The sequence below is a fragment of the Silurus aristotelis genome (genome assembly GCF_946808225.1).
Source record: "Silurus aristotelis genome assembly, chromosome: 26".
In the NCBI taxonomy this organism is placed as follows: domain Eukaryota; kingdom Metazoa; phylum Chordata; class Actinopteri; order Siluriformes; family Siluridae; genus Silurus; species Silurus aristotelis.
The window spans coordinates 3,353,682-3,379,912 of NC_139599.1; the positions used below are offsets into that span (position 1 = coordinate 3,353,682).

General features: G+C 39.3%; 1 protein-coding gene across 7 annotated transcripts in view; it reads right to left on the bottom strand.

Moving 5' to 3' along the window:
- Positions 1-3,164: 3,164 nt before the first annotated feature.
- hook3 (hook microtubule-tethering protein 3) overlaps positions 3,165-26,231 on the bottom strand; it is a 30,016-nt gene continuing 6,949 nt past the window's right edge. Inside the window, exons 2-24 of one of the 7 annotated variants that reach the window (XM_083531100.1) lie at positions 25,064-25,149; positions 24,719-24,791; positions 24,579-24,629; positions 23,438-23,570; positions 23,198-23,265; positions 23,006-23,068; positions 21,798-21,881; positions 17,128-17,291; positions 16,807-16,911; positions 16,234-16,374; positions 15,898-16,099; positions 15,706-15,816; positions 14,377-14,461; positions 14,195-14,267; positions 13,882-14,022; positions 13,521-13,608; positions 11,092-11,126; positions 10,885-10,967; positions 10,618-10,718; positions 10,369-10,473; positions 10,190-10,261; positions 8,670-8,806; positions 3,165-5,690 (exon numbers count right to left, since the gene is read on the bottom strand). In XM_083531100.1, the coding sequence (XP_083387226.1) occupies positions 5,675-5,690; positions 8,670-8,806; positions 10,190-10,261; positions 10,369-10,473; positions 10,618-10,718; positions 10,885-10,967; positions 11,092-11,126; positions 13,521-13,608; positions 13,882-14,022; positions 14,195-14,267; positions 14,377-14,461; positions 15,706-15,816; positions 15,898-16,099; positions 16,234-16,374; positions 16,807-16,911; positions 17,128-17,291; positions 21,798-21,881; positions 23,006-23,068; positions 23,198-23,265; positions 23,438-23,570; positions 24,579-24,629; positions 24,719-24,791; positions 25,064-25,149 (2,217 nt within the window). In that variant the 3' untranslated portion in view covers positions 3,165-5,674. Of the gene's footprint in view, positions 8,807-10,189; positions 10,262-10,368; positions 10,474-10,617; positions 10,719-10,884; positions 10,968-11,091; positions 11,127-13,520; positions 13,609-13,881; positions 14,023-14,194; positions 14,268-14,376; positions 14,462-15,705; positions 15,817-15,897; positions 16,100-16,233; positions 16,375-16,806; positions 16,912-17,127; positions 17,292-21,797; positions 21,882-23,005; positions 23,069-23,197; positions 23,266-23,437; positions 23,571-24,578; positions 24,630-24,718; positions 24,792-25,063; positions 25,150-26,231 lie in introns of all 7 variants that reach the window. The other 6 variants (XM_083531101.1, XR_014531759.1, XR_014531760.1 and 3 more) reach the window with 6 other exon arrangements.

A 26,231-nucleotide genomic window follows, 5' to 3' on the forward strand; every position in this document is an offset into this window, starting at 1 on the left:
AAATGAGGCCACAGGTGTTGTGGCAAGTAAGAGTCAGGAGTTTATACACTTAAAATGTTGTTCTTGCTGTTGAACTTATGCTGAAATGTATGTTGTTGATAAGTAGATACCACCAAGCACCAATTAAAATAAGTGATTGGTGATTTGCTGCGTGTTTGACCAATTGAAATTTTATAAACTCATTAATAAAAAGGAACGACTGATTTACCAAATTGTAGTTGAGTAAAAAGTACGATATTGGATATGAAATGTGGTGAAGTAAAGTAAAAATCTCTGAACGCCAGCGCATACATCTACTAATAAATGATCTACTAATTCTTGTCAAGCAACCACCACAGTTCTCACTAAACCAACCTCTACTGTCCTTACTTAAGCATTGCTGTTTTCTTCAACCAATCACTGACCACCATTGTCCTCATTGACCAATCAGTGACCTCCATTGTCCTCATTTAACAATCCATAAGCACTAGAGTTCAAATTGGCCTATCACTAACCACCACCATCATTGGTGACTGATCACTGTCTCACTGCATTTACATCCCATAATTAACTGAACTTAACTGTCCTGCACCAGAGAGGGATTAATCTACAAGTGAACGATTTCAGACACGGGACTATTTGTGCAAGTGTGGAGATGATGCTCTGAGGTGTAGCTGTGGAAGAACTTGCGAACTTCCAAAAACGAAAAAAATCAAGGTGGCCTTTCGCCCTCTGGACACTGAGAGCACATAGAACATGTGGCACAGGCAAGGTTTTTGAATAGAAATAGTCCAAATTACAGTATTTACGCCACAGTCTGCAGTGTGTGCTCATAATGTAAACAGCACATGGGTGATATTTCAGTCTGTAGTCTGCAGCAGCAGACGTTATGGAAACTTTGTGAATTTTTTTTTAACTCCACTGAAATCACTGTAACACACGTGAGAATGAGGAAAAGAACCTGCCCCATCACCCCCCCCCCCCACTTATGCATTTTTAAGCTACTTTTTAAATGTAGATGTAATATATATAATGGGTTTTGCATTGACCTGGCAACCCTGCCCATATATATATATATATATATATATATATATATATATATATATATATATATATATATATATATATATATATATATATATATATATATTTGACTGCACCCCAGGCCTCATCACCACACCGACACATCAGTATCTCACTTTACTAACTTCCTTGTCACTAAATAAATCTCCACAAACACACAATCTCCAAAATCTAGCAGAACATCAATACGCCTCGGCCCATGACCCTATTAGACCACAAGAGCTGAGTTTTGGAGACGCGCTGACCCAGTCGTCTAGACATCACAATTTGTCAAACTTGGTCAAATCCTTACGCTCACCCATTTTTCCTGCTTCTAACACGTCAACTTTGTAAACAAAACGTTTACTTACTGCCTAGTAAATTAATCCCACCCACTAACAGGTGCCATGATGAAGAGATAATCAGTGTTATTCACTTCACTGCTCATAATGTTATAATTCCATAATTTTAGGCTTGATCGTGTAATTGACCAATCACAATTGAAAAATCGACAAATGTAAAATATCACCATATTTGCATTATATTTATTGAGAAGGTCTCAAAATAATAGCTACAAGAGCTCAACAGTTAAACTTTGTTTTCTGTTAAACAGCTTAAAAAAGAGGCATTATGGGTATTCGGTACCAGCTGGATCTCTTCATCGGATCACATGTCTGTTATAGACTTCAGCGTCCTGATTGCAGTGGATTTTCTCCTCGATGTTTTTGGATATGATTACAAATTTTGATGAGTGAAATTAGTCACATGATCAAACTTTGGACTCCGATTGGTCGAGTGTATGAACTAACCTACCAGACAGAGATTTTCTAATTTGGTTTACTGAATAAAATTGTTGAGACCTTGGGGTCAAAGTTTAAACGCCGGTCATACGTCATTGTATTTAACGAGCTCCAGCTTGTCTTTACCTACAGACACACGGTGAAGCCGAAACTCCAAAACCGGCCCCATTCATACCGCTACAGTAAATTGGTGTCCTACATCCATCCAACACATATGATAGTAATCAAAGTGTGTTCAGTTCTTTGCTTCATCTCCGGTCTGGATTATTCCAAATTGCTCCATGGAAGGAAAATCATGTAGCCAGTGCAGAGTTCTGTGCATGATCTTGTGTCTTTTCTTTCAGGCCATGACCTGTAAATAACTCCACATTAAAACTCTGATCTCAGGCTGTGATGATGTGATCTCTCAGCATACGGTAAATCAATTAATATGTGTACGATTTAATATAAATACACTATACAGACCCAACATTTTGGACACCTGAATAAATAAGGTTTGTATGTGCTTTCTCATTTCACATTGATTTCCCCATTTGCTGGTATAATTACCACCACTCTTCTGGGAAGATGTTCCACATGATTTTGGAGTGTACTTGTGGAGATTTCTGGAGTTTCCTTCAGACGCAAGGGTGCAGTGCAGTCAGTGTTCACACCCATTTCTCTATTGCATATTCCGTCTCCAACCATGTAGAGCATATCTTCATGGATCTGGCTTTGTGCAGAGGGGCATCATCATGCTGGAACAGGTTTGGGTCAATGAAGTGAAGGGAAATTTTCATGCTACTACATCCAATGTTTGTCTCCAACTGGCTGGAAAAGTCATGTGCCCCAATACTTTTGACCACAGAGTGTAAACACATACATTAATAAATAAACCAACACATGAAATTAATAAAGAATTACATTATATCTAGGCACTAACATTTATTATTATATATATATATATATATATATATATATATATATATATATATATATATATATATATATATATATATAAAATATATTTTTTAGATTATTCTATCCATATATTATTTGGATATAATTTGCTTCTTTAAATCTTTTTACTATTTAGACAAATTTACTATATATATATATATATATATATATATATATATATATATATATATATATATATATATATATATATATATATATATAGTAATCTTTATTTATTTATCCATCTGCAGTGTGAATGTATGTATAAGTACATGTTCATGTTTAATGGTTTATGGTTTACTACCACATCATAATCAAATACAAATACATTATTCACAATCATCGCAAATATACGTATAAAATACAGAAATGCACACATTTGCACACAGTTTTATACAAGCTTTATTTACAACTTGATTACCAACTGTACATTTTTGCAGCATAGGAAGCACATTGTTTTTCCTCTCAGAGTTCAAACAGTGAATAATCCGTCAGAAAATTATCCATCATCTTCCCTTTTTTAATATATATGTAGAAACTAGTGAGCAGGAACATCCTCCACTGTCTTACACACACACCCACACACACAGAGTATGTACATACTGTATACAAGCGATATAAAACTTGGCAAAATGGAAAGATAATTTGCTACTTCGACTAAACGTAAAATCTTCCTATGCATAAAAAACACACACCCCGACCGTGAAACAAACTGTAGTCAAATGTCATATTTGAGTTCTTCTTGTATTTTTTGAGGGTTTTTGACCGAGGTGAGGAGTCTGACTGGAGCAGATCCACTGCTAATGGACGGTTATACAAGTTAATTTCTTTTATTGATTGAATTTCAAATGCGCCAACACTGTTACCTACTTGTGCATTCATCAACTCAAAAACACGCCCATAAATCTTAAACAAAATGGTGCTGTGGTGCATAAAATGGATATCATGAGGCATAACAGCGGAGTAACAAGAAGCAGCGGAGAAAGTGTCAGGACTTATAAAGGGCACGTAATTTTCAGCATTAGTCCGTATGAGCTATTGTTTGATTGGAGGTTTAAAAAACAAACAAAAAAACCCCATGAATAAAACAGGACACGCCCCTTTTAATCGTCTTCAACACTACTGGTTGGGCAATTGACCTTTTGTAAACCTTGACACAAATACCAGAGACCTTCCGGCTGATGATGTCATACTTTGAGTCCGAGCACTAGAGGGATTTTTAGGTAGCTATGTTAGCTAGTTAGTTATTTTAGGCTGCTTTTCAACTTTTTTTTTTCTTCTGCAGAAACAAACAAATTCTAAATGCTGCTTACGCATAAGTTCAGTGTCACCATGGAAACGATTTTACAAATCGTAGCTAGTATCAGATACCTAACTGACCTAGCTCGAATTCGACACGTATTATTAGCATTAGTAAATTAAATGGAGATCGATTTCGGAAAAAAGGTGAACTGATCACATCAAAAATGTTTGTATTTAACGTGTTGTAGATCTCTTATTATTAAGACTTCACTTTCATTCTTCATGTTGGTAGCTTTTAGTTGTTTTTTGGTTAGGGATTTTTTTAAAGCAAATGTCAATTCTTTTATTTATATATTTTTTTAATCTTCAAATAAACTTTCTCGGATAAAGTAATTTTTTTTTATTACAAATAATTTAGTTTTGATGCTTGGATCCCCCTAACTTGTGATCTGATTGGTTATTAACAAAAAAAAAAAAAAAAAAAAAAAAAAAAAAAGAATATAGCAAATTTTTCACCACCAAATTCTTTCTTTGTTTTTGGCTTGGCCCCTTAACTTGGGATACGACTGGTCAAGAGAAATTTAAATATATATAAAATAAAAAATTTCACCATGCTGACTTGCGTTCTGATTGGTCAAGAAGAAAGAAAGAAAAAAAAAAAGCACTCAACTTTTTCTTTTTCATAATTTGTACTTATCTACTATGGAAAAGCTTTGCGGTAACCAAAAACAAAACGGTAGCATTTTGAAAGGCTCAAACCACGTAGCCATTTCCTATAAAAAATGACCCATAAAACATCTTTTTATCGGAAGAAGAAAAAAAAAAAAAAAAAGTGTGTGAAAGCAGCCTCAGCTTCAAAATGTAACAATTTACACGTCACATATTAGTTGCGGAGATCTGATTGGGGGTCGTGGTATTTCACAATCAGATATGTAGAAGAAAAAGACATTTAATACCTTTGGAAATAAATCCTTGTCCTTTAAGTAGTGCACTTCCTGTTAGGTGTCTATCCATGATTTATACGCTTTTCATTTCACGTGTAAACTCCTTAATGACCTTTTTTTCCCCTCCAAAATACTGGTAGAAAAGCGATGGAAATCTGGGAGCTTTTTTTAAAATACAGTACTAAGAATTTCGTGCAGAAGCTCGCGATTTGTTCACGATGCACATAAAATGAATAATAATAATAATAATAATAATAATAATAGTAGTAACACTTTGCTCCAAAGAAGAAGGACTGAAGATATAAAAGAAGAAATGATAATAAATATGCAAAATAAAAAATACAAAAGTTTTGACCTATTGATACATTATAACACTTATTACATCACTTTGAGGCGAATTTCAGGAACCGCCCAGTGACTGGTGCATGCTGGGTCCTAAAGACAGTTGTTCCGGCCTGCGTTGTGTTGATACGTCATAACGGTTATTACATCACTGTGCAGTGACTTGCAGGCCCTGCCGCCAGAGAGCCCCGGACCGGTGCATGCTGGGATGGCGGAGGAATACAAGCGGGACACACGTGCATGCTGATGAAACGGGACCGGAAGCGGGCGGGTGTTAGTGTGTGTTGAGGTTTTTGTTATTCGAGAGCGGAAAATCTGTCATGCAAGCGGCGACGTCATGCAGCCGCACTGCCTCGACCCAGACACTCATGCCTTTACATCACTGCGGAGGAAGAGAGAGAGAGAGAGAGAGAGAGAGAAAGAGAGAGAGACAGGATATGGACAGCGGTCAAACAAAATGGCTTCATGATGATTTCTGAATGTTAATGACTGTTAGTGGATTATCATTTTATGTATGTTTTCTGATGCAGGCACAGAAAAAGAAAAAAGAAACCATGCCAACATCAACGGTTCGAGACGGTCACATGCAGACGATTCCTACAAAGTTTTCGATTTCACATCACATCTGGTTGCCTTCAAGTGAAAAATTAAGTAGGGGGAATAATAAAAAAAAAAAAGAAAAAAAAAAAAAAAACAAAGCTACGTGAAAAGTGATGATTGGATATTGATTTATCGGTTTCAGATTCTGGTGCTTTTTGAACGTCCCATTCCACATCCCTTTGCTGCTATAATAATTATTCGGTGACAAGGGTGTTCGTAAAGTCACGTAGTGATGTAGGTGAGGTGAGGAGGCCTGGAGGCCAGAACTTTAAAGCAGGAGATCTTCCACTCCAAACCATTTACAAAATATCTTCACCAAGCTTGAACAGGTTTTGATCTTCTAGTTCAAATGAAGGGAAAATTTCATGCTACTGCATCCGAAGGAATCCTATACAATTGTGTGCCTCTAAGCAGTTTGAGGAAAAGAAGCACATAAAGCTGGAAAAGTCAGGTGTCCCAATACTTTTGTTTATACAGTGTATATTTTCTTATTCCCCCTCAGACTTTTAATATTTTATTGTCTATTTTAAAAAGTATATTTATTATTATCGTTATACAAGCACATTATTATATTATTGACGTTTTTGAGTAAAAGCCTTGATGCTGCAACTGTATGTTGCACTGGATTACAGAGTAATAGCGCAGATTTATAGCATGTTTTTTGTTTTTCCTATTTTTAAAATTTTTTTTAAAACAAACACCGTCTTTTACATTCTTCCCCTCGCAAAACCTCCAAAAGAGAATCCTATACTAGAAATGCAAATATATAATATGTACTATAAAGCTGAAAATAGTGTTTACTAGAAAACCTAATGAAAGACTGAACGATGAGTCAGCATTTCTGAAATTTGTTTAAATTAAGTTTGTGTTGTTTTAATGAAACACACAAACACACACACACACACACACACACACACACACACACACACACACACACAACCACACACACACATATATATAGAAAAATTACGAGAAAATGCCTATACTTATATCACATTTATAATCAGTTATGCTGGGATTTAAACTCACAACCTTCTGAGGAGAAGTTTTAACCATTGCGCCACCTCGTAGCAATAATAAATGGGTCGAGTCGGATTGGTGTGTTTGAGAATCTGAGGTTGATCCGACGAATTAAGGTGTGGCGAATGAGAGGTCATGGAGGTCACAACCATACAAATTCACTTTTTCCGCACCAGCGTGGAGTCGACATCTTCACAGCGTTACAACTGGGAAAACTTGAGGCTGCCAGAACCGTTTTGTCGCCAGGACGGGTTATTTAGTCGACCCGTACAAACGTGAACAAATCGCAATAAATTTGCTGTAGTGGGCGGTGCATGTTTTTTTTTTTTTTTTTTTTTTTTTATTCATAAATAAGTAACTTCTTTCTTTATCTCATCCACAGTGAACGATTTGTCTTTGGGTGGTCCATAGGATCCTATAGCATTATTTTCACACTGCTTATTAGTTTTTTTTTGGCCATTTCCAGACATCCAGAGCGACTTTTCAATTATCTTACCTATCTAAGGGATAAGGGCCTCGCTCAAGGGCCCAGCAATGGCATTGCACCCCATTTTTTATCAAATGCAACGCAAGAATTTCACACGTTTTCCCCCCAAAATGGCTCTAAACGGACGTGACTCCATCAATTTTCAATAGATTCAACGGATGACTGTCTTCTTGAAGTCTGCTGGGACTCGCGACGAGTTCTTATTGCACGTAATGCACATTCTTTCATTTAAAAAGGTGACATGACAGAGTATGAATAAACGAAGCCCTGATGTAATCTTTGAATGAACGGTGGCGGGGGAGGGGGGGATTAAAATTATATCGTGACCGTATCGTTGCTACAGCATGGAGGAAATCTGAAGCCCTGTATATTGTGAAAAACGTTTATTGACTAATCGCTATGACAATCCCAAAAAAACAAACAAAAAAAAAACGTTCTCATAATTTTTTTAACGTTTGAGATAATTTTCTCGAAAATATAAAATGTGTTTGCTTTTATGCATAGATAATATCGCTAGGCTCAAAACACTGCAGGATAAAAGGAAAGGATGAACCCCAGAGGGAAAAAAAGAGAGAGTGTATAAATGCTCGTATTCCCTTATGTGGTTATTTTGGAGACGAGTCGTAGCGCTGATCTGGGATCAGCTAGTTTGGGATTTGTACAAATCCTGCACTGTGATATGGAGGAAAACGAGCCGATCCCAGATCAGCGTTCTGAGATAAGGCTTTCACTGAAAGGGATGTAATCAGAGACGTTGTAATGGCTGGAGGACTCCTGTGCATCCTGACAGCGTGAGGATGTGGTGATGATAAAAAAATAAAATAAACGAGCGTTGTTTATGTAACAGTCGACAGACTACATCACTTCCTGGACTTGCAGAAGAGTGCATGTAATAAACACTGCACCAGTAAGCGATCACTTAAAGAACAAAACAAAACACACTTTCGAATAACAAGATATGTAAAAGTCAAGGTTGCAGTAAGAGCAAGCTTTCACTCCTTTACATCTACATCATCATCTACATCATCAGCCTCACCCCCGACTTGCATCTCTACTTAAAATCCCCCAGAGTTTTTATTTTTTTTTTAAAGGGAGAGTGGGATTGTAAACAAGATTCAACACCCTGTGTTGATGCTCTGCTGGGAGAAGAAGAAAGGGAGACGGACGAATAGCGAGGAACAGCCTCAGGGAAAGAGACAGGCGTCCTGTTTGACCACAGTGTTGCCGTGGTGATGTCGGAGCGGGGGGGTCTACCTGGCTGTGGCGGGCTGCACGTGGCCCGGGTACGAGCGGCGTGTGCTGGTGGCCTGCCGCTGACGTGCCAGGAACGACTGACCCGATCCTGTGCTGGCTAAACGATCCTCCGCTGCCTTTTTCTGGAGAGCCATGCCCTTAAAAAATAAGTAAAGAGAGAGAGAGAGAGAGAGAGAGAGAGAGAGAGAGAGAGTGAGTTTAGGAACATAAATCAACAGTCCCATAATAAATAACAGAAATAACTATTAAATGGGTAGCAATTTGGCAAAAACAGGCCTCCTCTTTATTCTGACTGAAAGGTATCAAGGCCATGCCTCCTCCAATGTGACTGACAGGTGCAGAAGCCACACCCCTCTCTCTATTCAGATTACACCTCCTCTTTAATCAGACTGACATAAATCTGACTGTCCTCAGATTAGATATTGAGGCCAAACCTCCTTCAATGTGACTGACAGGTGCATAAGCCACACCCCCTCTTCATTCAGACTATTTAGTTATTGAGGCCTTTATTTCAAAGTGACTGACCGGTACAGAGGCCACACCTCCCACAAAATGACTGACAGGTGCATAGGCAACATCTCTTCCAAATGTGACTGACAGGCAGTGGCCACACCCCCTATTTATTCAGACAGAGTGGTACAGAGTCCACACCTTTAAATGAGACTGACAGGCACAGTGGCCACACCCCATTTTATATCAGACTGACAGGTAAAACCAGAGAGCCACGCCTCTTTTTCTGTGACTGACAAGCAAAATAGCCACACCTACACTGGGACTTACAGATAAAGAGGCCATGCCTCCTTTAAAAGAACAGACAGGTGCTGGAGTTATTACTGGAACTAACAGGCAAAGGAGCAACATCAGCTTCCATGTTTGATCAAATAATGCCGAAGAGCCGATTCACGTATTTTTAGCTGTTGTCAAAACATAGTAAAGAAAAAAAAAAGGAAATTTCAAGCATAAAAAAATAAATAGAAAATTCGGGTTTCTGTATTTATGACTTCCATTAAGAAGTTTTTTTTTTTAAATACAAGTTTAAATTTGAGAATACCGGTCAGTATGACAATGGCGCCATCTATAGGACAAAACTCTCCATCACTTTAAACATTATTGATTACTGAGAGAAAGTGAATCGAAAGTGGATCGTTTTTAGACAAAAACAGCGCTTGTAATGAATATTTGGACAATTTATAATTTTTTTTTAAACAAATTGGTAATTTTATATTTTAGAAAATCGAATTAGGCGATACTATAAATCTTTTTTTTTCCCATATTGATCCAGACATGAAAATTCACTCAAATCAAATTCCATACTTTTTCATACTTTTCCCATCATGAGTAGGAACCCTGTACCTACAGGAGCATCCAAAAGAAGAAGATATGAAGTGTTTAATCTTATTGGTGACTAATTTCTACTATTAAAGGAATATGATATAAACTGCCTCTTAAACCACCTTTTTGACCAATCAGATTTGAGAATTGGAAGTTGCTGTGGTCATCATTAATGTTCACATGCTTACCATATTGTACCAGGCAGACACAATCAGTTTCTCCTCGTGGTCTCGCTGAGACTTCGCCTTGTCATACTCCTTCTGTACGCACACACACACACATCACTGTTAAACACTGGAAACACTATAACGGAGACACTGTGTGTGTGTGTGTGTGTGTGTGTGTGTGTGTATGTATGTTTAAACACCTCCAGGGAATGCAGCATCCTCTCCTTCTCCTGTAGCTGGTTCTTTAGAGCCTGTACCTCAGGAGCTGAACCCTGGTTCTGTTTGGGGTCCAGTGTTCGAATGACCTGATCACACACACACACACACACACACACACACACACACACACACACACACACACACACACACACACACACACACACATTAAAAACACACACAGGCTTTAAAAAAATCATCACATAGGCTACACACCATGAGGTGTCTCTTACACTCTTTGCTTTCTCCAGATATTTCTTATATCTCTCTTCCATCTGCTTCATCTCGTCGTCCTTCTTCTTTAGAGCCTCCTCCAGTTCCTCAATCCTCTGAGCTGGAAACAGATGTAGGTGTTAAAACATATGGTACGGAAGAAATCTGTCTGGTTTCAGGATCAATTTCATGCTCTATTTTTTGTCAAATCATGTTAAAAACAACACTTTATTCAAGATTCAAATTCGTATGCGGGATTTGACTCCTTTTTGCGCATCCGAGCTCACCTCCTGCGTTATATTTGGGCTCCAGGTCTTCAATAATTGCGATCTTTTTCTGCAGCTCGTTTGAGGCGTCACTCAGTTTCTCTCTAAAACATCCAGAGTAAAAAAAAACAACAAAAAACAAAAAAAAACAGTGTGAAAACCAGAGCTTTCTTTGCAAAGATGGAAAAGTCATGCCAAATATATACAACTTTATATATAACAACTCACAAATGTTCCTCGCACTTCCGCTTGAGCAGGACCGACTGCAAGAGACCAAAAAAAAAAAAAACCATTTTTTTTTATACATTTATACACATGCAGTGACGTTTCAACTCAGCAGCTCCCTCTAGTGGAGATGAAACACATTACCACATGTAATGACAATAAAATTATGACTATATACAGTAGTATAACATGCTCTTGAACACAATACATATTAACATAATTGAACATGGGGCAGCACAGGGGGCAAAGGGCCAACAGACGGCCAACAGGGGGCAGCACACATTCATTTCTGTTCATGTAAACCCACTGGGCACTTTTTACTGCAGTTTCAGCAGCACCAGATTGACTGTTCAGGCCTGTTTGCTGACCGCATCACCATGTGTACCCGAGTGTGACATAGCATAAACCATTACAAACTGGAAAAAATGCTGCCTGTGGGTTTATCTCCCCAAACTGAATGAGATTAGCGATTGCGAGAAAATTGCCTCATCAGCGTTCATCAGCTAATGAGTAAGCACACAGTCAAGTAGCTACAGAATAGCTACAGTTATTCTCTCTCTTTCTCTAAAAGAATGAACAAAAAGCTCCAGTCAGAAGACTCATTTGCTTGCTCTTTGGAACTGTCAATTCACCGACGCTTTATAATACAGTTGTGTAGTTTTTAAAGTGGATACTAGATTGAAAAACAAACAAACACTAAAATAGTACTGAACTTTATTACAAAAGAAAAAAAAAAAAGAAAATATAAATATATGTAATAAATTGTTAAAAGAGTGCCAAACAAAACAGTGGTGTCAGTGATTCGCCTCTAGAGGCCGCTCTCATACTGTATAATGACAGCAGACCTTCTCAGGCACAACCCGGAAAAACTATCTGTATGGATTTTTGCTGATAGCCGATAGTTCCTGCAAACAACTATCAGAATCACAATCCCACACTATCACTATTCTTATAAAAAGGTTTTATAGCGAACGCTCGTTGCGCACTATTTCACTGCTCCAAAATAACTAATGACAAGGGGTTCTAAATAAGCTCACACTGGATCCACACAATTGCCCACACCCCAGGGTCGTCAACTTCTTGATTTAAAATTCCCCCTTTCCCTGCAGCCACCCTGTATTAATAAAAACATCGAAATTCACGTGAATTGAGCTATAATTCATTCAGCCCTGACTGAAATACCAAACTGAATCCTGTCTTATAACAATACTAACAACTCAATCGTCTACATTTCCAAAAAAAGTGGATATTGAAACGCTGATGTACGGAAACACAATCTGACTGGAGCTTGAATCGATCATGCAGCTGCTCCATGGGTGAGTTTTAGCATCGGCATGCTCGCCGCATCACGAAGTAAAAGATGGAGGAAAAGAAAAGAGGGACAAAGTGGCTCCATGCTGTACTTACAATCACCTGAGGGAAGAGCAAGTGTGAGATAGAGAAAAGAGGACTCGGATTGTGACAGTCCTGTCCGCAAAAGAGAGACAAAGAGAGAGACAGAGGGAGGATGTGTGGAATGGATGAAGTCAAATGAGAACCAAACTAGAGGATGAAGAGAGACGTCTGTGGAAGGACAGATGACCTTTACGCTAAATAGAATGAACTCCATTATAGGCCTGAAAGTAATTTGAATACAAAAAAAGCTAATTATTTGCCTCAATTCTTCGTTCAGTCCATTTAACTACTCATGGAGCACCATGTTTCTCCACGGACTGTTATTACTGAGGCACCATCCGCTAAACTCTGGACCGCTCCGGGGTCTCATAAATAAAATGTGTCATACGCACAAAATGGGGGGTGAAAACGTACAAATAATTTGAAATCGATTTTTATATTTTTAGTTATAATTTTTATTTATTTATATAATTTGCAGTTTGAGGTAATATGGCAATTTAAATGGGTTTAGTTTTCACAGGTTGCAATTCCGGTAATAATAATTTGACTTTTTCTAAAAAAGGAATTTAATTAGGATTAGAATTTATAATAATAAGCTTATAGTTTGCTGTAACTTATAGTTATAAGCTTTATGACATCACTGGATTTCGCTGTACTTTTTTGTATTTAACATTTTGTATACATTTGTATTTAATGTATTTTAAATTATTATTATTATTTTTTCTAGAACCTTCTTAAATACGGCTGTTCTATTGTTTTATTGCGAGTTACTTGATGTACTGAGTGACCGAAATACACTGACATGAAATCATTTGTGCTGCGTCCAAACAAATTCACTCTTAGTTTATAATAAATATTCATCTTGTATTCGTATCTCATATTCGTTCTACTTTAGTTGCAGCCGATTTCAGCTCGATTAAGAAGCTAAACAAGCAATGTTAAGTCCATCGCACCTTAAAGCAGCTAAAAGCGTTTTTATTAAGGCGTGAAAATCTGTGATTTTGTGAGTAGTGTGAAATGTCGGGAGCGTCACTCACATCGTCTGCTTTTGAGCCCTGCTCCTGTAAATTCTTCTGCAGCTCCTCCACCTGACTCTGACCTGCCATGAGCCTCTGATTCACCAACCTGAGAGGTAGAAGAAATACAGCGATCACACACACATTATATACATGCACTATATGGTCTTTACACAGTATATTACCATATATACATAAATTATTATCTACTGCACCTTCTGTACATTATTCACCCTCATCCCTGTACGTATATATATATATATATATATATATATACATATATATATATGTGTGTGTGTGTGAGTGTGAGTGTGAGAGAGAGAGAGAGAGAGAGAGAGAGAGAGAGAGAGAGAGAGAGAGAGAGAGAGAGAGAGAGAGAGACCTGTTCTCCGTTTCCAGTTCGTTCTTCCTGGCGTTTGCGTCCTCCAGCAGACTCTTGAGGAGCGCGATCTGCTCATTGTCCGAACCCTCCTGATTCAGCTTCAACATTTTATTCTCATGCTGCAGACGGATCAGTCGCTCCCTAAACACACACACACACACACACACACACACACACACACACACACACACACACACACTGGATAAACATCTATCAGAAGGCATGCTTCCCAGTTTCTGGTTCGAGTGCCCATGCTGTAGGGTATGTGTGTGTTTTTTCTACCACTAAAAAGTATCAATAAAGTGGAACATACCGGATCTCTGGGGTCACGATTTCTGCCGCTAGTGAATCCGAGGCCTCGCTGCTGCCCAGTGGAACCAGACCTACTGACACGCAAACAGACACGCATCAAAAACGGCAAGCGCACACAAGCTCCTCCCACACCATTAAACTCCGCCTGTAATGCGGTATAATTGAGTGTAGACCGTTTCTGACCTGAGGTGAGCTGACCCTCCTGGGCCTGAACACAGCGCAGCTCCTCGATCGTTTCCTTCAGAGAGTCGCGCTCCGTCCTCATCCGCTGCACACACACACACACACACACACACACACACACACACACACACACACGTTATACTCTATACTCAAACTGCAATTATAAACCCATATCTAAATCATAAGACAATACAAGTTATAATAATCTAAATATATAAATGGAGGATCTCACATGGGTTTTTTATACACTGCTAATTTAACACAGTTCCACCTCTAAAAGTGCTGTGCAACTTATCCAGAAGTGGTAGCTCAGCGGTTAAAGATGTGGGTTACTGATCAGAAGGTCGGGGTTCAAGCCCTGATATAGCCAAGCTGCCACTCTTGGGACTACAAGACGTTGCAGTTCTGCTGCGTAGCCTTCGCTGGCATTAGATTTCAAATCCTGGTACTCGCTTACTAAACAAGAATTGGTTCAAAAGCTCCCTCTGATCATCAAACACTGCTTAACTGGCGCCAACATCTCATCATCTGGTCTCAACATATTTTAAGGCTACAAGGAAGACATGCGTCCAGACTCTTCACTTTTCTGGCACAAAGATGGTGGAACGAACTTGCATTTGATCTAAAGACCAACCTCTGGTAACTATTTTTCTGATGGTACTGATGGTAAGTCCAGGTCATAATAAACCAGGATTAGAATGTATTTATTAATAAGAATAGTTTTTGCTGCTCTTTAATGACATTTTAATTTATAATATTCTCCAATAATGTTTTTTTTTTCTTTTTCCTGATGCAGTTTTGTTCTTTTCGCTTTTTCTTTTCTTTCTCTTTTTGTTTTTTTGAACTGCTTTAAGATCAACTGGCTTAAAGACCGAACAAAAGATGAAGGGAAAAAAAGACAGAACAGGAAATGTGTGTGTCTGCATGTGATAATGGCACAGGAAGAAACTCATCAGGACGGAAATGACAAAAAAAAAAAAAGAAAAGGAGAAAAGAAAGGAACGTATGTATCGTGGGGGCAATCGTCTCTCTCGCGGCATGGAGATGTAATCTGCGTAATCAGCTCGTCTCTGCAGGTTCTTCCTGACTTTCTGATTCTGTCGACACGCACACTCTCATCGACACTAATGCACTGCCATACCATCAGAGACGTGTTTTTTAACAGAGGGCTGATAACAGGACAGATCGTCCCTCTCCTCTTCAGTATGGAGGACGTGGTGTCCATGATTCTTCTCAACGCACACTCGCATTCTATTTTATTCTAAATCAGATCTTCACGTTCGCTCTGAGGGAGTCTGGGAGACATTATGCGAGACGGCTCGTCCTTACGTCTTTCTCTTTCTGAAGCGAATCCACTTTCTCCTTCAGACGCTTGCACTCGAACTCCATCTTGTCAGCTTTCTTGGATTCCTCGGACAGCCGGTTTTGGAGCTCGACCACCTGCAGAGACCCAGCATCATTATCTTGAGCGATAAGGAGCATGCGGAGTGTGAGTTCAGAATAGTGTGTGTGGGGGGGAACCTGTCTCTTGTAGGTCTCCAGCTGGGTGCGGGTTGCGTTGGCTTTGCGGAGCTCCTCCTCCAGGCTCACGGTGTTCTGCATGTAGCTGGTGTTCTTCTCCTCCAGCAGCTTCACCTGGCGCCGCAGATCCCCCAGATCCTCCAGCTTCTTCTTATACGACTCAACCTGCGCCTCCAGCTTCGACACCTTATCAGATGAGTGTCTGCAGGACAAGAGACAGAAAGAGCAGACAAATAGATCAAGAGTCGGACAGGGAAACAGAGAGATGGACGATCAGAGACAGACATAGAGAAAATACAGACAAAGGTCATGACCGCAGAACTGCAGGTGTCTCACCTCAGGACGTCCATTTCATCTTTGAGTGACTGAGCTTCGTCAGCCAGAGATGTTAGGTCCTCGTTCTGACCTTTGACCTCAAGGAGCTCCTTCTCAAGCTCTTCGCAGCGGATACGGTAGTCGTCTTTAGCCGCTTCAAGCCTGGCGCGTGCGCGCACACACACACACACACACACACACACACACACACACACACACACACACACACACACACACACACACACACACAGACTTCTCTAAAGCTACTGTTTAAATAAATTAAAATAAAATTCTAACATAATACAATAATATATAATAAAACAAATCAATAAATATTATCAGCTAGACAGATAGACAGACATTAGATAGATAGATAGATAGATAGATAGACAGACAGACAGACAGACAGACAGACAGACAGACAGACAGACAGACAGACAGACAGACAGACAGACAGACAGACGAGACCAGACCAGTTGTGACCCAGATGCAAAAAAAAAGACCACCGTCAGTTCAATCAACTTCCCCTGAGCCCGTGAATTGCCCCAGTGAGAGGGTGGGTGTCTATGCCCCGTGTGCCCTGGCTCTAGTTACCTCCACTGGGGCAGGGCCTGAATGGGACTGAGGCCCTCAGAAGCCAACGGGAAGGGCAGAGCCTGACAGTCCCAGCTCAAATGAGAGAGATCCGACTCACTCATCCTGTGGCGAGAAGCCGAATTAACTCGGGTCAGCGGAAACCGTACAGCACAGATCTCTCGTTCAGCTCTACATCAGCGTGTAGGCAAAGAGCGTTCTGCTCTCCGTAATACACTCATGACCAGTGGGATGTCTTCAAGCAGTTAGCTATCTCTACTGTTTCAGAGGAACACCTCACAGGAGGTGGACAACAGTCCCCCAGCTCACTTTATCTCTTACCTAAACGTCTCCTCCTGCAGCTGCTCCAGCTGTGCCTGCAGCTGGAGGTGGCGCCTCCCGGCTGGGCTGTTCAAATCCTCTATGGAGTCAGACTGGTTAAGACGCTCCAACAGGACCTGATTCTCGACAAGCAGGCTGCTCTTTTCCTCCTGTAAGGCCGCCACCTGATGGAAAGAGAGAGAGAGACACAAAGTCAAGAACCCTCCATCACCATCATTAATAAATCAGGATATCCAGTGTAAAAGTGTGTATCATGTCTGAACTATATTTTTTTATTCATGTTACCAAATAATATAATAGTATTTGTACACACACACACACACACACACACACTACATGAACAAAAGTTTGTTGACACTAGTTGATTGCTGTGAACATCGACAGAAATCCATACCTATAGTTTTTCCGGGTTGTGTTATACAGTAATCCCGTTATTCGCCGTGGTTACGTTTGAAAACCGCAGATAAACGAAAAACCGCAATAAACGGACGCCAAAAATATTTTTTTAATTGCTTAAGCCGTAAATCATCCTCCCACACAATTTAAACACACACAGAAAATATTTCCAAGAATATAGCGAGATGAACTTTGTGTTAATTCGTAGAAATACAGTGCACTGTGTCACATTTATAGTGAGTACATGTACTGTACAGTATACAGTTGTGATATGTGATGTCAAAAAAAAACTGAGTTAAAAGATACACGTCACCGCGTTCTTTACATTCTGTACTGTATTAACATTTTACTTCGTATTTTAAATAATAATTAGATTTTATTAATAAATTTCATTATTTCATAAAACTCCATAAAAAACAATTCCCTATAAGTTTATTGGTCTATCGTGCTCTCGGCGAGAGACCGGAAAAATCAGCCAAAATAATTAGTTATGTGGCAATGCAATTCCGCGATAAACCGGGGGCGCGAGATAAAAACTGCAATAAAGCGGGGGATTATTGTACAGTATAAGAGCGACCTCTAGGGGCGAATCACTGATGCCACATGCTGTTTATTTAATGTGTTATTTTTATTCATTTTGGGTATAAAAAACGTTGGTTTTTCTGGAGTGCTATTTTTGTTTCAGTTTCAAAGCACGTCACATGAACCTGCATGCAGCTGGACTTTGTGGTAACAGTTTGGAAAAGCATATGGCTATGAAAGTCAGGCGTCTCAATACTTTTGTCCATATTGTGTGTATAAGATATGTGTGAAGAATATTTTCAAAATGAAACTGGTCTGTAGTGTAAAAGATTGGAGACCCCTGGTTTAAAACATAAAAGCAAAGTTAAACAAAAAAAAAATAAAAAAAAATAAAATATTAAAAAAAAAGCAAGCCCATAAATTCAAAAGATGTCAGACAAAAATGGTAAAAAGACGCTGGAAGGGTTTTCATGCAGATTAAAGAGGTGGATGTAATGCGCTCGAGAACACGACAGCCATGACGGTGTATACACATTTGCAGATAGTAACAGGAAGAAAATTTTTATTGCCTGCAGATGACACAGAAACCCTTTACGGCTCTTTTTGAACCCCTTGCCGTTAGTTATAATGGAGCAGTAGATCAGTGCGCAACGAGCGTTCACTGCAAAACCCTTTTAGAATAATGGTGATGGTGAGGAAGGGAATTTCGACATTTTACCAGTTAGGACTAGAGTTTGATAGTGGATTTTACTGATAGCTAGGTTTAACCGTACTTGCTAATAACGGATTAATCAACCGCTATTTTCTAAAATGGATACTGGATAAACAAACATACATAACGCTCAATGTAAAACATTGATTCACCTCTAGAGGCCGCTGTTGTCATGAGAGCAGACCAGAAGCGGGAAAAACTATCGCTATGGATTTTTGCGGATATCTGATTAACCGGCAAAACTTTGAATTGGTCAACCACCAGTTAGGACATCATCGTGTCACGTCTGCCTATGCGATCATGATGTCTTGACTGGTAATAATGCAAAAATTCCCATTTGTGCACCACTCACACCATCACCATTTTTATAAAAGGTTTTAAAGTAAACGCTCGTTGCGCATCACTCCACTGCTCCATCATAACCAACGGCAAGGGGTTCTAAATGAGGTCACTACGGTTCCAAACAATTACCCATGCCCTAGAGTCCCCAACTCCTAGTTCCAAAATGTCCCGTTTCCCTGCACCACCCTGTATAAACTAATTATATATACAATGTGCAAAGTGCCTGTAAAGCACAGCACAGCAAACCTGATCCTCGATTTTTTTACAACATCCCGGCTCATTGGAATCTGTGATGCAAATCGCTGCAAAGACTCATGGGTAAGAGCAGTCTGTTGGTGCTATAGGAACCCAGGGGAGGTCGCACACAGATGAGGGTGGGATTAGTTTGTGGAGCAACACTAGTGCCACTAAGAAGCAGCTACAGTCAGACACACACGGTAGAGCTTGCCTACTACTGAGGGATGTTATACGAAGCAAGGCACAAACTCTGGCTGAACAAGTCAGTGGGAAAACAAAGCATGAGAGATTAAAGAAATAAAAGGGAGGAACATTACCCTCTCCTCTAGTTCAATAAACTCTAATCTCAGCCTATCGCGCTCCTCTTGGACGAGGTATGCCTTCAAAGCAAGGCAGGGGGTCCGAAAAGAAAGGATACAGAGAAAGAAAGAGGGGGGGGGGGGGGAGAAAAGAAGAGAACAAAGAAACAAATACGTGGAAACACATTTCCGGAAACTTTACATGGCCGACGGCTGAGATGCGCCACAGAGAAGCGCTGAGCTAAGCCTTTCCGTCTGCTGGGGTTCGAACGAAAAAGTACAGAATTGTGTTCGAAAAGAATCAGCGACGGGAGCTACAGCGCTTCTTTAGCCATGTTTCTACTCAGAACTTAAAGGATATTGAAAGGAAACCTTGAATGGAAAAAAAATCGCTACAGCATTTTTTCCAGTCTTTATCCGCTGTATGTGTAGCAAATGTGGTGTGAGGTGGAGAAAAAAAAAAGCCTGACATTTCTCGTGTTTGTTGCGTTCAATACTTGGAAATTACGGAAGAAGCTAAAAATAAATAAATAAATATGAAATTAACGCAAAATACAGGCTTTTTTTTTTTTTTTTTGCAAAGTGCAGAACAGTGTAACTTACAGCTACAGTTCAGGCAGCTATTATAAACAATTCCTAGCGACTTTGCTGAGGTAACTGGATGATTTTTGTGTGTCGCTCAATGTCTACAGCGAATGTGGCGATTTTAAATAATGGTTTAAAATGGCACAAGATGAATTTGATGAGAAGAAAACGTTCATTATTTTATTATTTACTTCACTGTATTAGTCTGCATTGTGTCGGGTGGTATTTCACCTCCATGCTGCGCATTAAAATCATGTAAAGTACAAATGTATACGGTAGAAAATAGAGGTCGACCGATTCATTGGTTTTGCTGATTAATCAGCACTGAAGGCTGATTGCTGGAACTATCGGCTATCTGCAAAAATCCATACCGATATTTTTTCCGGGTTGCATCTGTTCCTGAAGCAGCTGAGAGAGCCTGCTATTACACGGTACGAGAGCGGCCTCTAGAGGCTAATTACTGACACCACGTGCTATTGGCATGCTTTCTGATGCGAAGAGGAGCCGATTTACTGGACACCGTGCACACCAGCTCTGCTTTCTCAATTATAATTTGAGGATTCTAACCTTCGAATATTAAAATAAAAGTAGAACTAGAAATAGACCATGTCATACTTGAATCGCCTGCAGTTCTTTAACAGTACTATTTAAGTTCCCGTTTTGCAAGTTCAGTTTTTTTTTGGAGTGTAACTTTTTGTTTCAGTTTGAATCGTTGAGTCTTTTTCTCAATACTTATTGATATAATTCATATATTCATATTTATTTAATTTAGTGCATTTTCATTAAACAGATTTATATTTTTTTACATGGAGCGCTATGTTTGTTTTAATGCAGTATCTTTTTATGCAGTATCCATTAATAAAATAAATATTGGCCGATTATTCCGTTATCGGCAAGTACAATCCAGTTTATGGGTATTGTTAAAATCCAATATGGGTTAACCTCTGGTAGAAAAGCTTTTGGGGTCCATGCACAAATAATTAGGAATTATTGCAACTTGAATGAAAGATTACAATCAAGGGTTCTAAGCATACCAACATGGAACATTCTAGAACATAAAACACAAATCCTTTAGGGTGATTTATGGAACCTTTATAGACACACGTATATTCTGTGAGAAAATCTGCCACTGGTGTTTTTCTTTAAGATTTAGTCGCTTTTGATCAGAAGGTCATGAGTTCAAGACCCAGCACCACCAAGCTGCAACTCCTGGGCCCTCAGATGTATAATTATAACGTCACTCTGGATAAGGGGTTCTGCAAAATTCTGTAAAGGTATAATTGTCTACCATACTGATCAGGATTTCACCTGTCAGTCTTCCAGATTCTTATCAAATGGCTGAAGTATGGCTGCTATAGCAGGAGGAGAGCATGACATTTTGTGCATTTTTAAGAACTCATTTGATAATGCAGTGGATAGAGAGAAAAAAGTGCTGGAGTTTTTTCTTAAGAAACTAATAAAAAAAATAAATAAATAAATACAAGCAAAACTAAGCAATAAAATGGAGCATATCCAAAGAAGCAAAGCCTTCAAATGAAGTTCTACGCAAGCTGATGTTCGTATGTCTTTTTCCTCACCTGCATATCGAGCTCGTGGCAGCGCTGCGCGATCTCTTCTTTAGACGCCAAAGCATCGCTTAGGTCCTCCACCGTCTTCTTGAGCTGAGACAGCAAACGAGATGAATGATAAAACGTTACTGGGTTTAAAATCCAGCTGTGGAGTGATGAGCAGCGATCAACGGGGTCCAAGCACAACAAATATAGCAGTATTGCAAAAACACTCAAGGGATCTTACAAACATGGAACATTCCGGTGTATTAAAGACGATGAGGGGATTTACGAACCTTCTTTGGAGCATTTGGTGCTTGGACCCCTAACAACATACTGTCCTTAATCTTTCTTTTAACAGATCTTATTCATGAGTTCTGTAGGTTGTTCAAGGTTATTAATAAGGAACATTCTGGAACATAAAAAAAACTTTGACTGCTAGATGGAACATTGTTTTAATGTGTTTATTTAATTCTTTATTCACGGTAACCCTTCAGTAACAAATGCTTGGACCACTAACTGTATATGAATATGGTCAAACTTTAAAGGGGACATAAGACACAAATTTTTGTCGGAACCCATGTTAATCTGGAGTACTTTCAGCCTTTATATATTCGAAGAGTCTTTAGTTTTATCAGATTTATAAAATATACAGCTTTATCGCTTCTCTCAGAAAACACCTGAGCTCCTAAAGGCAATTCTTGGACATAGCTAAAAAGTTGCAAGTTGCTACCCAGGAAAAAACAAATTGCATCAAATGTTCACGTAACGCTGGGTTTTTTTGGGAAGCTGAACAAGATTATTCTTCCTCACACCCAAAAACACACTTTGTTGGAGACATTTTTCCGAGCGAGTCGTGTACAGCGCTGCCGACAACATCCGTGGCTGAATGAAGCATGGTGGTGGGTGTGCTATTGCTCCGCTTGCTGCGTACATGCTCTTCTGTGAGAAAATGTCCATACAAAGAATTTCCTACTCATAAAAAAACTTATACAAACATGAAAAGGAGTGTATTTGGTAAAGAAATTCTCCTTTAAAGCATCAAATTTAAAGCTTAAAATGGTTCTTTGTTTTCACTTACAATCTAACCAAAATAAAGAATTTGAAAGTGCTTTGAGAGGCTCTACCTCTAAAACTAGGTTCTGAAGAAAGACATGGAACAGTGGTGAGATCCTGTCTGTCAAAATTTGGTGTCTAGAAGTGAGACGATAAATAAAACTAAATGTAAAAAAGCATACCTGTCTGTCCAGGTCAGCAAAGGAGTCATTTCCTGTTGAAACAGGTGTCTCTTTGCTCATTAGCTACAAACAAAGAAATGTATAAATAAAAAAAATAAAAACATTTATAGAATATGGGTATAAAAAATAGAGAATATAAGTGTTAATAAAAGCAGGGTCAATGTGGATTGTATTAATTGGTGTTGATGTTACCTCCTGAATAGCCGTCATGACGACGTGCTGCACCGACTCCTCCATCATCATGATGGTCTGGATGTTCTCTGGACGAATGTCATAATGAGAGTCATGGTTAAATGCAGTTTGTATACTTCATATACTGGTCAAATTACTAAAACAATATATTCAGATCTGTGATCTCAAAACCTCTCTCTCTCTCTCTCTCTCTCTCTCTCTCTCTCTCTCTCTCTCTCTCTCTCTCTCTCACACTCACACCTTGCTTCTGTTCACAGTTGACCGCACAGCCGAGTATGAGTTGCAGCATTCGTCCGAGTTCTGCTGCATCTGAGTGTTCCCCAATCAGATTTACATCAGGCAGTGTGAAGTCATTAATCTGCTGTCCCAGGATCTGTGGAGAAAGAGAGAGAATTTCAAGAAGAGAAAAAAAAGACAGAAATGTTACATAAAGGCAAAGAGAATGAGTGACAGAAAACAAGAGGAGTAGTGTAAGAGACAAGGCAGACAAAAGATATAGAAAGTGTCAGCGAAAGAGAGAAAAGGAGAAAGTAAGAAAATGAGACAGTGAGAAAAGAGAGACCGAAGAAGGGAGGTAGTGAGATAGACAAGAGAGAAAGAGAAACAATAAGAAAGTGAATGAGACAGTGGGAAAGAGAGAGACAGGATACATGAGGTAATGAGAGAGGGGGACAGACAGACAATAGAAAGAGACAGCAAGAGAAAGTGAGGTAATGAGACCAAGGTGGACAGAGAGTGACACTGAGTAAGAAAAAGAGTATGAGGCAGTGGGAGAAGAGAGAGAAAGAGAGAGAGAGAGAGAGAGAGAGAGAGAGAGAGAGAGAGAGAGAGAGAGAGAGAGAGAAAGAGAGAGAGACTGTGAGAAAAAAATTTGTGAGAAAAGAGAGAAGAAGTGAGGAAACGAGACAGACACAGTGAGAAACAAAAAAGATAGTGATGAAAGTCTGCAAGAAGAAGTGAGGAAATGAGACAGAGAGAGCGAGAGCGAGGGCGAGAGCAAGAGAGAGAGAGAAAACAACAGGCAGAAGAAGTGAGGAAATGAGACTGAGAGAAAGAAAATAATTACAGACAGTAGTACTGAGGTAACATAACACAGGGAGATAGAGACAGTGAGAAAGAGAATGAGACAGTGAGAAAATACGGGCAGGAGTAGTGAGGTAATGAGAAAGAGAGGGTCAGAGAGACAGTAAGAAATAACAGACAGAAGAAGTGAGTTAATGAGACAGAGCAAAAGAAAGCAAGAGAGAGAGAAATAGAAAAATGAGAAAAGAAAGAGGTAGAAATTGTTGTCCAATCAGGAACCAGCTCCATAGGTAGGGGACACACTCGTCAATCCGGTGTGCCCTCGATCCCTCACTATGGTGTGGGAACATGTCCCTACCTCATGATTGTAATCCAGAATGCCTTTTAATATCTTCTTGAGATTGCTGATCTGAAAAAGAAGGAAATAAAACAAAGTGAGGGACGAGGAAAGCATGAGCCGCACTGAGTTCCACCATTTCTCAAATCGCGCTCCTTCACCTTTAACCTCCAATTATCCCCCACTTCAGACTTGATACGGCTGATCCATGTGTCGCTGAAGTACACCACGTCTCTAAGGACGAGAAGGAAAAAGATAATCAGATTCAGAATCTGAGAACTGTGTGTGTGTGTGTGTGTGTGTGTGTGTGTGTGTGTGTGTGTGTGTGTGTGTGTGTGTGTGTGTGTGTGTGTGTGTGTTTATGTGTTTATGCATCAGCTGGAACACAGAACGCACTGAACAAAGATTCCTTCATGTAAGGTCATGCCCTGAGAACGTATGTAATGTGTGTGTGTGTGTGTGTGTGTGTGTGTGTGTGTGGGTGTGTGTGTGAAGGAATGTCTCACATTTTCTGCAGAACTTGTGCCATGACCACGCCACTCGTCAGGTCTTCTACTGTTTTGCATGGCGCTTCCACGCCAAACGTCTGTATCTGAAAATAAAAGCGGAGACAAAAGGTGATTTAATCGTTTTTTACACTCTGGCATCTTGGGGGAAAAAATTTTATCTCTCACACACACACACACACACACACACACACACACACACACACACAGCTAAATGACATGAAATCGTAGTGTGTCTATGAATGTAAGTGTCCCTATAAGTACCACACGAATATATATATATATATATATATATATATATATATATATATATATATATATATATATATATATATATATATATATATATATATATATAAAAGAATTTTTTGTTTCTGTTTTTATTAGTTTCAAGTTCCATCTGGCATGAGCGAAACGAGTCAGCTTAAAATTGGCACAGCTGCCAACAGCTGTTTCCTCACCACTCCCTCTTTTTTTTAATTAACTGATATTATTATTAAAAAGAAGAAAACATCAGACTTTATAGAAAAAAAAAGGAAAAATCGCCACACTACAACCCACTGTATGGTCAAAAGTATTTAGGACAAGCGACTTTTCCATATGTGGTCCATATGTGGTTCTTTACTTATTCTGTATCATCAAAGCTGGAGGCACACGATTATACAGAATGTCTCTGAATGCAGTAGCAAAAAATTGTCCCTTTATGCATAGAAATGCCCTTGTGCACAAAGACATCTGCATTAAGATATGGGGAAAGGGTTTAGTTTAGTGTTTAACTTGTTAAAAAGCCTACCATAGTTATGGTTAAATGTCCACAAGGAAGTCAGAAATAAAGGAAGGAAGTGAAAAATAAAGATGGAGTGTGTACCAGGCGTCAATATTAGAACGAGAGATAAAGACAGTCAGTAGGAGTGAGGTAAAGAGAAAGGGAGTGAAAGAAATAGAAAGAGAGACAGTGAGAGAGACAGTCAGTAGGGGTGAGGTAAAGAGTAAGAGGGTAAAAGAGGATGAGAGAGATCAAGACAAAGTGAGAAAATACACATATTTAATTAGGCCCAAACACCCCACTGATCTCTCTCGCTTTCTCTTCCTGTCTTTTTCGAACTCTGCGAGGCAGCGTCCCCCCTCACTGCTTCCGTAAACATAGCAGCATGACACGTTGGTGTTA